We start from the raw sequence: 14,835 nt of genomic DNA on the forward strand, positions 1-14,835 counted from the left end.
CAGAGCGGCCCAGGGGCTCTGGTGTGATATGTCAAATCCTTTTGAGTGGGCTTTCCATCAGGGTGGGATGAAACTGTGCGTGTTTACTATTCTAGATTCCAGTGGGTAAATTCTGGGCAAAATAAACATCTATCTCAAGGACAAAAAAAGAAAATCTTAGCAATAGTAGATTTAAACTTTCCCAAAACCAATGCAACTTGCAAAGAGGCTCTTTACTCAAAATTAAATTATTGAATTAGGCCGAGCTGATTCTATCCCCCTCCTCTACTTCCTGCCCAGATACCGGTGGTACATAGGAAATGTATGGAGAAAATAAGCCCATTATGTGCCCTGTGGAAGAACAAGCCGTCTACCCTGAGGGCCATTTTTAGTAGTGCAAAGGCTCGATGGGGGCTTTGACATGAACAATTTTCTTTTGTCTGATCAAATGGTTCTCAAAATGTGGTGCCAGGACCAGTGGCATCAGCAGCATTGGGGACCTAGTTAGAAATGCAGATGCTCTGGACCCCACCACAGACCTATGGAATGGGAAGCTCTGGGGTTGGAGGTAGACCCAGTGATTTGTGTTTTAACCAGCTTTCCAGGGGTTCTGATGCATGCTTCAAGTTGAGGACCACTGCTTTAGTCCTCAGACATTTCCTCTCTTTAACTTCTGTAAACATTTTTTTAAATTCTCAGAGAGACAGTATGACTGGCTGTTACCAAGGGGTTTCAATCCTTAACAGGATCATCTATGTCAAAGAGAAAGGGTGAGTAAAACCAGGGGAACTCTGTGAACTAGGAGGCCTCCACAGTATGTGACTATTGAATCTACCATTATTCCCTGGTCTGGGAGTCAGGGACACAGTCATCTGTGATGTACTGGAATACAATGAATGAGGTCAGCCAAATATAGTGGTCTCCTTGTGTGATTTCAAAAAACAGAAGCAGGGATCCCTGGGTGGTGCAGCGGTTTAGCGCCTGCCTTTGGCCCTGGGCGCGATCCTGGAGTCCCGGGATCGAATCCCACGTTGGGCTCCCGGCATGGAGCCTGCTTCTCCCTCTGCCTGTGACACACTCTGTCTCTCTCTCTCTCTCTCTCTCTCTCTCTATCATAAATAAATAAATAAATCTTTAAAAAAAAATGGAAGCAAAGCACATTTATCTGCTTTAAATTGTTTGGTACTGCCTAATGTTGAGATGAGTGCTAGTCCAATGTGTTCTTTTTTTTAAGATTTTATTTATTTATTCATGTGAGACACACACATAGAGAGAGAGAGGCAGAGGCATAGATAGAGGGAGAAGCAGGCTCTATGCAGGGAGCCCGATGTGGGATTCGATCCCTGGGACTCCAGGATCACGCCCTGGGCTGAGGGCAGGCGCTAAACTGCTGAGCCATCAGGCGTCCCAGTCCAATGTGTTCTTAAAACATGACTATACTTATCCCGCTTTTGTACATACTATTATAATTGCATATTTACCTTTTTTGTCCCTATACTGGAAGCATCTCAAAGATGGAGACTGTTTCTTGTTCACTTTTGTATCTCTAATGATTGTTAGGTGACCAATAAATAATTCTTACATGTTGAATGGGAAAAAACTATGAGCCATCAAAATGATGTGATAAATCCCTAACTAGAAGAAAGTCCTGAGATTAGGATTAAGGGTTAGGTTATTCCACTTACATAAGCAACTCAAGGCAGCTCTAATCTAGACCCAAGTAGACCCCAACGTGCTTTGTGACCTGTAGTAGGGGAGAGTGACAACAATGGAAACATTTTGCAAAGGACAGGTCTCTTTTCTTCCCTTCCCTCCCTTCTTTCCTTACTTTCTCTCTCTCTCTCTTTCTTTCTTTTTGGTGTTTGCAGAGCATGAACTCTCCCCCACACCAGTTATATTGAGATATAATTGGCACACAGCAATGTATAAGTTGAAGGTTTACAACATCATGATTTGCTTACATATATTGTGAAATGATGACCTCAATAAGCTTAGTTAACAATCAGCATCTCATATAGGTACAAAAAAAAAAGAAAGGAGAAAAAAATGAGAACTCTTAGAATCTACTCTCTTAATAACTTTCAAATATATCACACAGAAGTGTTAACTATAGTCATCAGTTTGTTCATTACAACCCCAATTCTTATTTATCTTACTGGTTTCGACCATCTTCCTCCAATTCCTGATCCCACTCCCCACTCTCTACCTCTGGTAACTACAAATCTGATTTCTTTTTCTCTGCGAGTGTGTTGTTTTTGTTTTTATTTTTATTCAGATTCTACATATAAGTGAGATCAGACAGTATTTGTCTTTCTCTGTCTGACTTACTACACTTAGCATAATGCCTTCAAGTCTTATCCATGTTGTTGGATTCCTCATTTTTATGGCTGAATAATATTCCATTGTGTTCCAATAATATTTCACCACAATTTGTTTATCCATTCATTCACTGATGGACAAGAAAGGTTTTTAATTAACGTTTTTAATCTTAAATTGATTTTGCCTCACAAAGGAGAAGTGTGTGGTAGCTTTTTCAGGCCTCAGAACAAACATTGAATCATTAGAATCTATTATTTTACTGAAAGGAATTTATACTATTTCCTGGGCTCTCAAGCCCTTTGTGAAGCTTCAGCTGGTGGGAGGACAACAAGTTTTGAGGGAAGGGTATATGAAGACTGAAGAGTGACAATGTAAAGGTGCTGGGAGAGCAGAACAAATACAAGAAAGGTGGGCTTGTGCTGGGGTCAGGGCACCCTAGACCTCTGCCAAGCAGATACTTTGGGGATGGGGAGACAGAGAATGCTATACGTTTTTTTTTTAAGATTTTATTTATTTATTGATGAGAGACACAGAGAGAGACAGAGACACAGGCAGAGACACAGGCAGAGGGAGAAACAGGCTCCACGCAGGGAGCCTGATGTGGGACTCGATCCCGGGTCCCCAGGATCATGCCCTGAGCTGAAGGTGGTGCTAAACCACTGAGCCACCTGGGCTGCCCGCTATATATTTTGTTTAGAAAGGGAGTTTTAAGTTAAGGACCATTTATTTTAAGGGACAGAAATGTAAAACTATCATTTAAATTGCCTTCCAGGAATGGAAGCATGCAGCTAATTTATAAGCAGAAAAAAGTAAAACACATAGAAGGAAACCATAATGTGCCACCCCAAAAAATGCCACCTTGATGTAAGGCTTGTTTTAGGATGAAGGCAGTTAAGAAACTTCAAAAGAAGAAAGAGTTCTCTGTCCTCCCAACATCAACCTAAAATCAGGGCATGAATTTCCCTTTGTGAAAGTGTTTCTCCTCCCCTCTCCCATTCTAGAGGAGAAAAACCACCTTTACCACTAAGACAGAAAGTCAGCCCTAGGATGGATCAGCATAACTAACCTTACTAAATATCCCTTATCTTTCATTTGTTGTCCCCATGTAGTTACCATCCCACAAATTACTGCTCGTAGGAGCCCAAACTTCTTTTGTTTTGTCCCTTTTCCACAAATATATCTCTATCTCTATCTATCCATTTTTTTTATTTATGATAGTCATACAGAGAGAGAGAGAGAGAGAGAGAGAGAGAGGCAGAGACATAGGCAGAGACATAGGCAGAGGGAGAAGCAGGCTCCATGCACCGGGAGCCCAACATGGGATTTGATCCCGGGTCTCTAGGATCGCGCCCAGGGCCAAAGGCAGGCACTAAACCGCTGCGCCACCCAGGGATCCCTATATCTATCTATATTGTGTGTGTGTGTGTGTGTGTGTGTGTGTTTGATAAAATGCTATATAAGTCCCTGGGTCTAACTGCCTCCTTGGGGTTTTCATTTTTTTCTCTGTGAAGCTCCCATGTGCATATGTAATAAGTATTTTATCCTGTTAATTTCTTTTGTCAGTTTAATTAGTAGGCCTCAGACACTGAATCTAAGAGGTTATAGGAAAAGTTTCTCCTATCCTACAATATTGTCTTGGATCCTAGAGAAATGGATTTTCTTCAGACGTGGAAAAGAACACCATCAAGTTGGGGTTTTTTTCTCCACAAGTTCTGAATTTTGTCTTCCATTCCTTTTGTGTGTGTGTGTCCATCTTAGCGCTTTCCTGGATTTTTCCAGTCACTGGCACCTATGTGATTTAGTTCATTCCAGGTTTCCCTGTACATTTCCCTTGGGGAAAATAATGATAAAGGAAATATGAAGACTTTGAGATTTAGGACTAAGTTGACTTTACTGCTGGACAGGAGAGGAGAAATCTACTGAATACAGCAGGATTAGGTCCTGTGAGATAGAGTCCACAAACTGTGAAAGAATAATTCAAAGGCAATTGAGGTTACTCACATTTAAAAACTACACAAGGATTATTTAAAAAAATAAATAAAAACTACACAAGGAAAAAAAATAAAAAAAACACTACACAAGGGAAAGCAGACCACAGGACAGTCTTTCAGAAAAAAAATAAGGATGAGACTTATAAAAGCAAAGCTGGAAAGATTCGTGAAGACTGATTGAACAAGACAAAACTTGTAAATTCAAGATTGGTTCATTGGGATGAAGCTGGTCAAGGGCCACTTACTGAAGCCCAAGTCTGGCTGTGGTTTTTAGGAACCGTGTGTAGTCACCAAGTCTGTAGGGTGACCCCAGATAATGTGCTTGAATGTTAGCTTGCAAAGACTCACAGCTTCATCATCAAGACATTTGCCCAGAAGTTTTCCATTAAGTAGTTGTTCAGTTCATTTTAGTTGGGCCTGACCACATGCCCTGTGACAATTGTCTGTATTCTCCCAGCTTAGGATCCTACAAATCTTTTATATTAAAGGCCACTTTTGTGACTTTGATCAGGAACATTTCTGTAATTGTGAGTTGATGGGGACACAGAATTTTTAATATATATATATATATACAAACTTGAGGCCCAGTGAGGGGCTTAACATCATAATTCAAAGATCAAGAGTCACATGCTCTATTGATGGAGCCAGGCACCTCATGAAACAGAGATTCTTTACGTGGCCAAACTTCAGTCGGGCTCCCCAACCTTCTCCTAGGCCCATCCGGCACTTCCTTGTAGGAGGCCATTTGGGCCAGAACCCTGCTCCATCCGTTTAACCAGAAGCCCCCCCCACCCTCCATACCCAATCCCATTTCGCATCCTCCACCATCCCCCAGCCGCAGCCTGATCACCCTGGCCTGTCTTCAGCAGACAATCCTGTTGGACCTGTTTAGCCAGAATCCCCCATACCCCCTGACGTTTCCCCTTAGTGCTTTTCCACCCACTGACTCCCACCCTGCTCCTTGGCCATAGACGCCCACGTGCCCATGCTGCACGCGGAGCAGGCATGCACTGGGAGCCCAATCTCCCCCTCCCGCCGCCCCCCCCCCACCCCGCCACTGGAAAATCCCACTGCAGCGGGCCCTCTCCCTAGCAGGATGCTTCTGGGGGTAAAGTCTGCCTTCCCATCTTTGTCATGGGCTGTGGGAGGGGCCTCCAGTCCCGCGCTCTCCCGGAGCTACAGCATCCATCTGCCAGGGATTCGCTCTAACGTGTCTTGGGGCCTGATCACAGGAGAGACACATCAGTCTCGGGGCAAGTGATGGAGGGTTAACCAGAGATGAGGCCAACAAGCAACGTATCTTCACCTTCGCTTGCTCCCTGTAGTCCACATTCTGTGGCTGGTCCCTCTAATTAGCTGCAGCAGGGGAGAGGTGGCAAAATCTAGACCTAGACCTCAATGGGTATGGCACAAACCAGTTTGCTAATTGTAAATTAGCTCAATTATCTTGCAATTAACTGAACTCTCTTCTCCCACTAGCATATCTTAGCCTGGCCGTGAGTTTTCTCAGCGTGTGCATCTAGGTCAGGCTGCCGTAGGGGAGGGCAGCCATCGGAGTCCTCATAATCAGCCAGCGTGCTCATTAACGTGCTTGGAGGGCTCCAAGGACGGTGTGCACTCAGAGCAATTCTTTTTTAAACCCCTCATCTTGTGGGAAGACCAGGCAATTAGGGAGTGCAAGTGAGGGGGACGGCTGAACCACGCTAAGCGCTGCCAGGCCCACTGACGCACGCAGGGGTAGACGCGAGGCCAGGGTGGGAGCCTCCTCCAGTGCACCTGTCCCCAGGAGGCCTGGGGGGGGGGTAAGGTGTGGGCCACCACTTCTGTTGGAGGCCATGGTGGCTTTCCTTTTTTTTTTTTTAAGATTTATTTATTTATTTTTTTATGATACAGAGAGAGAGAGAGATAGAGAGAGAGACAGAGAGGCAGAGACACAGGAGGAGGGAGAAGCAAGCTCCATGCCGGGAGCCCGACGTGGGACTCGATCCCGGGACGCCAGGATTGCGTCCTGGGTGGAAGGCAGGCGCCAAACCGCCCAGCCAGCCAGGGATCCCTGCCATGGTGGCTTTAAGAGCTGACACACTCACTCACACGCCCACCCCCCACCCCCCACACGCACTCCCCCCCCCCCATGAAATGGCCCATTTCATGCAGATGGAGTAGCATTTCATCTCTCCAAACGGCCAGATGATATCACACGTTTCTCTACAGCACTGAGGAGGAACGGCCCGCTTCTCCCACCCAGCTTCAATCGTGGGTGGAGCCGATGCCGCCCCGGTTCTGCCCGAATCCCCACGGTGCTCAACATTGTCTCCACAGACCGAGGACTAGTGCAAGCGACCGGGACTCTCCGGGTGAGGGTATTATGTGGCCAAGTCAGCACCGGTGGCCACCTGGAGTGACGGGGAACAGTGCCAGGGCTGTCCTCAGCCGATGAGGGACAAGAGTGGAGGGAGAAACAGCCCCGCTCCCTGGCCTCTCACAGGTAGAAGAACCCGACAATTGTTTGGTACTGTCGCGCCCCCGCCCCGCCCCCTCCCGGAGCTCCCCAGCCGGGACGAGCTGCGTGCCCACAGCGGTCTTCTGCCCATGGATGTGCCCGTTGTGGTCTTCTTTCCCAAGGCATCCCCTTCCCCATACCGCTGCTTCTGGGGATGAGCTCCCAGATAAACCACTTGCACTCAGATCCTCTCCTCAGGGTACACTCCTGGGGAAAGCCAAGCTAAGACACAGCCAGTGCGGCCACGGCAGGTCTGGTCCATCCTGTGACAGGGTGGCAGATACCCCAGTGTACCTGGTGACAAATACTCCGGGACGTGGGCTAAGGGGCTGCATCCGAATCACGCTCATGGTGTACAGGGGAGGTCTACAGTCGAGTGGTTCTCGAGCAGCGGACGATGCTGCCGACACCCCCCCCGCCCCCCCCCCCCCGGGCCGGGAATGTTTGGCAATATCCAGCCATTCTTGGTTATGGCAACCGAGGGTGAGGGCTATCGGCAAGCAGTGGATGGATGGTGCCAGGGATGCTATGCTGCTGGATGGCCTGCAGCGCGCAGGCAGCCCCCACGCGACACGTGTCCAGGTGCCCAGGTTCAGGCAATCCTGGCACGGTCCAGAGCACCAGAGCCAGGAGACCTGGCTGTGGGTGCCTTTCTCGTCTCTGAAAGGGGGATCATACATCTACCTGCCGAGATTCCGAGGAGCCCGGAGTTGAGGTAACTAGAGCGTGGAGTCGATCATCCCTTCCCTCTTCCCTCGGCGGTGCCGACCTCCAGCCGAGTGCGGGCCGCCCGAGTCAGCGACCACACAAGGATGGAAGGGACGTCGCCTCTGCCCTCAGAGAACCCAGGGGCAGGCGTGAGCAGAAACGGTGCGCACGCTCGGCTCCTTTCCGGCGTGGCGGCTGGCCCTCACAGGGCGTGGGGCACGTGTGCTTGGGTGGAACAGCAGCGAGCAGGAGACTGACGTGCTTCTCCGAGGTCAGAGGTCAGGGCGGGACGTCTGAGGTGAAGAGGTGGAGATCGGCAGGGGCCTGAGCAGGGAGGGGCCTCTCTGCAGCAGCAGAAGCAGCAGCAGCAGCAGGCTTTGGCTGGGGTGTGTGTGTGTGTGCGCGCGCGTGCGTGCGTGTGTGTGTCTGTGTGTGTCTGTGTGTGGCTGGAAGGGTCAGGCTGTCCGGGGCACGGTGACTGCGGTGACTGCGGCCGGAGCACAGACACGGGGGAAAGAGGGGAGAGAGATGAGCTGGGAGGGAAGGCAGGCGGCAGGCGGCCAGGGGCCTATTCCCAGGGCCGGCCCAGGGCGGGGCGGGCAAGGCACGTAGGGCACCGACCCCGATGGCACCGGCGCCACCCGGAGAGCCGGGGTCCCCCTCAACCTTGGGCCCCGGGCCCCCTTGGTGGTCTCACCCCTGTCCGGGCCCTCCTCCTTCGCCGTGCTAAGTAAGAAGCCGGGAGTCCGCTCCCCGGGCCGGGAGCAGCCGTCCGGCAAAAGCCGCGGACTTCCTTATATTCCAGGAGGAGAGCTGGATTACCGCATAGAAAAATAGGCTTTTGCCATCCAGTCTCGTACTTAGCCTCAATTCGGGCAAGTGGGGGTGGAAAAAAGAGAGACGGGGAGGATGTGTGAAAGAGTTAGGGAACTCAACTTGATTTCAAGCCCCCTTGAGGCGCCCCCCAAGTATCCATCTGCCCAAAGACAGTTGGTGGGCCGGTACAAAAGTATTCCCGTCTGTCCCCCAAACAGGGCCATGTCTCAGGAGCTCTCTGGCGAAAAGTTGTCAATCCCCTTTCACTCGACCGAATCTACTATCCGCACAGTTGTCATCATTGCCATTGGTCAAGATCCACACCGGTTGCATAGTTGTGCGGGGTTTGGGACTCCCACCCGCTGGTCTTGGCTTCCTCACCTTTGTGAGACTTTTCTCTGAATATCTTATTATCGCTATGTCTCCGGTCAATATCAAGAGACTGTTTTTTTTTTTAAAGATCTTTTATTTATTTATTTATTCATGAGAGACAGAGAGAGAGAGAGAGAGAGAGAGAGAGAGAGAGAGAGAGGCAGAGACACAGGCAGAGGGAGAAGCAGGCTCCATGCCGGGATCCCGACCTGGGACTCGATCCCGGGACTCCAGGATCGCGCTCTGGGCCAGAGGCAGGCGCCAAACCGCTGAGCAACCCAGAGATCCCCCTCAAGAGACTGTTTTACATGAAACCTGTCCCCAAAGGCCCGCACATCTCAAGGCAGCGGAGGTAGTGGAAAAGGAGGGCCCATCAGTTACCTACGACCTAATCACCTTCCTCCAAATCCAGCCTTGGGATCCTGGCTGTGGTCTACAAGTCAGAGTGATCACTGAACCGCGCTGCCATCACCCGGGACAATAGCTCTCAGCTCCATCCACGCGCAGGTCACCTTCTCAAACCGATAGTTTATTTATTTATTTATTTCAAACCGATAGTTTAATCCCGAACTGTAATTCCCAGCCGGCGCGACTTGCCTACGGCATCCTTTGCAAAACGCCCTTACTGTGCTACACAGGGAAGTAGGAGGTAAATACTGAAGTATCAGGAAGGCACGTTGATGCACACATCCACATGACAACCACCAGGCAGGAGATCACTGGAAGATTCAAGGAGGGATTCTGACGCCTGCACCAAGTACGGCGAGCCTCCACGTAGGCAGGAGCCACACACGTGGACTCTGTGGGGTGTGTTCAAGTGGTGATGGGCACCAGGCGCAGCCCTGCCGTTCACGACAGGAGACTCAAACAGTGAACGATTGTGGGTGAAGCGCTGGCCAAGAAAAGAAAGGAACAGCTTCCAAGGCTTCCCCGAAGCCGCCTTCCTGCGCAAATTGGCGTGGACCGGGACCTTACGGGGTGTGGGGGGGGCGGGGGGGTGCGTATTCCTCGGATCGGATCGTTGCCTATGGGTCGGTTGCGTGCCTTGGGCGTTAAGTGGAAAGCAAGGGTCTGGCCCTGCCGCGGAGGTGGAGGTGCGGGCGGCGGGCCTCGTAGGCCACAATAGGAGGAGGCCTAGGCCTGGAGGCCTAGGCCTGCAGCCCGCCCGCCCGTGGCCTGCAGAGAGCGCACGTGCGCACAAGTGGATGCTCCGGCGGGGGCGGGGGGCGGGGAGGGGGGGCGGAGGCAGGGGCACTGAGCCCGGGAGGGGGGAGGGGGCGGGGGGCTCCCATCCACTTCCGGCCCAGCCCCCAGCGACTCCAGAGGCGGCGCCCTGGTGGCTCCAACACGTGTAGCTGTTTCCCCAAATCCCAGGTACGTTGCGTGGTGCTTTCGTGGGGCGGGCTTCTGGCCGACCATTTGCAAGTCAGGCTGGTGGCTCCCGCTGTGCAGCTGCGGCGCTTGCGAGACGTGAGAGATGGAAGTAGAGTCCTCAAGGCGCTTGCGTTTTCTCTACTTTGTAGGGCCCCTTTTGCAGCACGATGCAAGACGCCGTAGAACGAGCTCTGGACCGTGCGGACTATGTCATCGCGAGTGCCCAGCAGAGGCCTCCTAAAAGGAAATGCTCGTCGAGTGGGGCAGCAACTCTGTTTGAAAAGCTTTATGACATCTACGTGGAAGAGTGTGGGAAAGAGCCCGAGGCTACGGAGGAACTGAGAAGCAACGCGAACTTGTTAGAGAAGCTGGTTAGGAGAGAGTCGTTGGCGTGTTTAGTGGTCAACCTACACCCAGGAGGGGAGGGATACTCGCTGATGCTGGAGGGGAAGCAGGGCTCGTGCTCGGAGACCATTCGGCTGCCTTACGAGGAAGGCGAACTGCTTGAATACCTGGATGCTGAAGAGTTGCCTCCTGCCCTGGTGGATCTCCTGGAACAAGCTCAGGTTAACATTTTCCACTGTGGGTGTGTCATAGCCCAGGTACGGGACTACAGGCAGTGCAGCCTCGCCGAGCCTGCCGGCTACCAGACCAGGCACGTTCTCCTGCGCCCCACGATGCAGACTTTAGCCTGCGACGTGCAGTCCATAACCAGCGATGGCCAGCAGTGGACCGAGGAAGAGAAACTGTTGCTTGAGAGCCAGCTGATCTTGGCTACCGCCGAACCCCTGTGTCTTGATCCTTCTCTATCAGTAGCCTGCGCTGCAAACAGGCTGCTCTATAACAAGCAGAAGATGAACACTCGCCCGATGAAAAGGAGCTTCAAGAGGTATTCCGCACCCTCGCTGACTCGCCAGCAGGAGCTGTCTCAATGCCCACCTCCTCCCGAGCTGGGACTATGGGCCTCTTGCAAAAAAAGCAGACAAAGCCAAGCCGGGCAGCGGTACGACCTCAAGATTTCTAAAGCAGGGAGCTGTGTGGATCTGTGGAAACGGAGGCCCTGTGACTTGGCCGTCCCTTCTGAAGTGGATGTGCAGAAATACGCCAGAGGGAAGAGGCCGGCCAGATGCCACGTCTCCCCTGCAGGGGTCTGGCCAGCCCCCGAGGTAAGAGACGGTGGTGTGTTTGGCTATGAAGGCGGCCGTGAGCCTCAGACCACGGAGCTGGCCTCCACGCAGCCGCCGAGCAACCCACCTTTCTGCGGACAGAGAAGGCCCTGGCACAGAGCCGGCTGTGAGCGACCGACGTCTCCTCCGCGCTCGGCCACAGATGACCGTCCAAGCCGTGTCCCGCCCGAGTCCAAGGCTGACGCCGGGAGGCTAGTCATTCGGCCGGAGGCGGTGGGCCAGCAGAAGGCCCGGGGCCCGGCCACCGCGTGGTCACCCGGCCCCGGCGGGCCCCCTCCCGGGAAACAAGCGCAACAGCCTACGACGATGACGACGACGACGACGACGGCGGTGTCGGTTTGGTCTCCAGTCCTGGGGAAGGGCATCAGACACCCACCTCTGCGCATCAGACTTCCCTGGAGCTCAGGAGGGAGCTCGTCAGGTGACAGTTTTCCTCCAGGGGAGGAGGCCAGCAGCTTCCTTCAGTCGCCACCTCCCGCTCCTGCTCCGGCGCCACCCAGTCTTCCCCAGAAACCCTCCGTGGGCCTGACTGCAGTTAGCCCGCTTCCCGCAGCCGCCCTGTCCACCGGCAGCTCCTCGCAGAGGACCCTGGCGCCCAGGGTCCCTGCCGACTCCCAGCCGCCGCCTGGGGAAGCGATCCGAGTTCGCGCGCTTCCCGCGGCCGCCCGGGCCGCCGCCAGCTCCTCACAGAGGCCCCCGGCCACCCCGGCCGTCCCGGCCACCCCGGTCTCGGCCACGGCCACGGCCAAGTCCCAGCCGCCGCCTGGGGAAGCGATCCGAGTTCGCGCGCTCTCTGCAGCCGCCCTGGCCGCCGCCAGCTCCTCACAGAGGTCCCCGGCCACCCCGGCCACCCCGGCCACCCCGGTCTCGGCCAAGTCCCAGAAGCCCGCTGTGGAATTGATTCGAGTCAGCATGTTTCCTGCAGGCGCTTTGCCCACCGCCGGCTCCTCATCAAGAACCACGGCCACCCCGGTCCCGGTCAAGTCCCAGAAATCCTCTGTGACACAGGACGCTGGAGTTAGCAGGCTGCCCACGACCACCCTGTCCCCCGCCAGCTCCTCCCAGAGCAGCCCGGCCACCCCGGTCACGGCCACGTGCGCCGGCCGCAGCGTCGTCCAAGCGGCGGGCCCTGGTGGCGGAGCCCAGGCTGTGGCGGGGGCCTGCAGCCCCAGGCAGGGCTCTACCGCCGGCTCCGCGGCTCCTGCGGCAAGTAAGCCCAGCAGCGTGCCCGAGCCCTCGGGAGCTCGGCCGCCAGAGGCAGTGTCCTCTGCGCCGCCGGTCCGCGTTCAGTTTTTTTTAAAAAGCGCTTCAGGCCTCAGGCCAGTGACTCTCCTGGAGCTTCCGCAAGATTCGCTCCTTTTGAACGCCGGGCAGCAGCCAGAGCAGAAGGTCTATCAGCTGATTCCCCAGGACCAACTCCAGCAAGCCCTCACTCCCGGCCCTCCGCAGCCAGTGCCACAGGGGTCAAGTGCACAAGGCGCGGCGAGTCCAAGAGCGGCCTCTTCTGCTCAGCCAGCCGTGCTCGTGAAGTTCGGTGCAAAAGGGAGTTTGCCGCAGCCCCAGGCAGCGGTGTCGGCGCTGGCACAGCTCGGCTCTGCAGAGAGCCAGAGAACACCCGGGCAGAGCCAGCCTCGTCCTCTGCAGGCACTGCAGCTGTCCCCTGCGGCGTCGTCGCAGCCCCAGCCCCAGCCCCCGCCCCGGGGTCAGCCCCAGCTCCAGGGTCAGCCCCAGCTGCAGCAGCCCCAGCCCCAGTCTCACCCCCCAGCCCCAGCCCCAGGGTCAGCCCTAGCCCCGGCCCCAGCCCCAGCATCACCCCCAGCCCCAGCCCCAGAAGCAGGTACAACAGCTGAGAATCTTGCAGGGCCCCAACTCCAGCCTCAGCCCTAGTCCCAGCCCCAGCCCCAGCCCCAGCCCCAGCCTCAGCCCCATCCCCAGAAGCAGGTACAACAGCTGAGAATCTTGCAGGGCCCCAGCTCCAGCCTCAGCCCTAGTCCCAGCCCCAGCCCCAGCCCTAGTCCCAGCCCCAGCCTCAGCCTCAGCCCCAGCCCCAGCCTCAGCCCCAGCCCCAGTATCACCCCCAGCCCCAGCCCCAGAAGCAGGTACAACAGCTGAGAATCTTGCAGGGCCCCAGCTCCAGCCTCAGCCCTAGTCCCAGCCCCAGCCATAGCCCCAGCCCCAGCCCCAGCCCCAGCCCCAGCTTCAGTGTCAGCCCTTGCCCAGCCCAGCCCCAGCCCCAGAAGCAGGTACAACAGCTGAGAATCTTGCAGGGACCCAGCTCCAGCCTCAGCCCTAGTCCCAGCCCCAGCCTCAGCACCAGCCTCAGTGTCAGCCCTTGCCCCAGCCCCAGCCCCAGGGTCAGCCCTAGCCCCAGCCCCAGCCTCAGCCCCAGCCCCAGCCCCAGTATCACCCCCAGCCCCGGCCTCAGCCCCAGCCCCAGAAGCAGGTACAACAGCTGAGAATCTTGCAGGGCCCCAACTCCAGCCTCAGCCATAGTCCCAGCCCCAGCCTCAGCCCCAGCCCCAGCCCCAGCCCCAGTCTGACTCCCAGTCTCACCCCCCACCTCAGGCCCAGCCCCAGCCTCAGCTCCAGAAGCAGGTACAACAGCTGAGAATCTTGCAGGGCCCTGCAGCTGTGACAATGGTAGCAGCCCAGATGCCTGGGCCACCTCAGGGCCAGCAGGCCGCAAGCCAGTCCAAAGGTAAAATGACCAGAGTCCCGCCTTCGCCTCCCCAGTTCTGAGTCTTGCATTATTTTCTGTCTTATTTTAAAAGCACCAGAGCATCCACCCAGGTGACCTCCCGATTTTTGACTTCACGTTGGGTGGTTTTGGTGTTTTTGTTTGTTTTCCATGAGGTATCGGTATTTTACGGTGAGATGTCTAAACTCTACGGAAGCACAACCTCATGAGCGTTATGTAGAAACAAGGCAGCGATTTAAGAACCTGGGATTGTGTTGCTTTGTTGCTGTAGTTGTAGACTGAGTTCTCTTTAGGAGAATGTTCTGCGGTGTCCTCAGCTCCACACTAGGTTCAGTCTAAAGTCCTAAAGCCGAGGATCCCTGGGTGGCTCAGCGGTTTGGCGCCTGCCTTTGGCCCAGGGCGCGATCCTGGAGTCCCGGGATCGAATCCCACGTCGGGCTCCCGGTGCATGGAGCCTGCTTCTCCCTCTGCCTGTGTCTCTGCCTCTCTCTCTCTCTCTATCATAAATAAATAAGTCTTAAAAAAATAAAGTCCTAAAGCCTATAATTTCTCGAAAATGATAAAACGACACTAGCAGTCAGTTAAAGCTGGTATCTTTTTTTAATCTGAAAACTTTCAGATGTGTTAAAAACCCTGACCTGAAGTGTACGGGCTCAGCAGCTTTTGAGTGTGCGGTTCAGCGATGCTGACTGGATTCGCGTCGTTGCGTGAAGGACCTCTGGAATGGTTCTCCTCTTGCGAAAGCGAGACTCTATCCCCACGGAGCAGCAGCTCCCCATTTCCCCATTTCCCCCTCTCCGCAGCCCAACACTGATGACTGGTTGAAGCGGCATCGCGGGGCAGCCGTGTCCTTTGGTGACTGGCTCACTCCGCGCGGCCAGTAAGGGACGT

The 14,835-nt window shown here is 54.4% G+C and overlaps 1 protein-coding gene across 1 annotated transcript; it reads left to right on the forward strand.

Annotated features, from left to right (window-relative positions):
* Nucleotides 1-10,226: 10,226 nt before the first annotated feature.
* LOC129517836 (transcription factor SPT20 homolog) lies at nt 10,227-14,655 on the forward strand. The gene is made up of 3 exons (XM_055337983.1): nt 10,227-12,966; nt 13,812-13,944; nt 14,589-14,655. The coding sequence occupies exons 1-3, from the start codon at nt 10,227-10,229 to the stop codon at nt 14,653-14,655; spliced, it is 2,940 nt and encodes a 979-aa protein (XP_055193958.1).
* Nucleotides 14,656-14,835: the final 180 nt, after the last annotated feature.

This window comes from Nyctereutes procyonoides, unplaced genomic scaffold (assembly GCF_905146905.1).
Source record: "Nyctereutes procyonoides isolate TBG_1078 unplaced genomic scaffold, NYPRO_anot_genome, whole genome shotgun sequence".
In the NCBI taxonomy this organism is placed as follows: domain Eukaryota; kingdom Metazoa; phylum Chordata; class Mammalia; order Carnivora; family Canidae; genus Nyctereutes; species Nyctereutes procyonoides.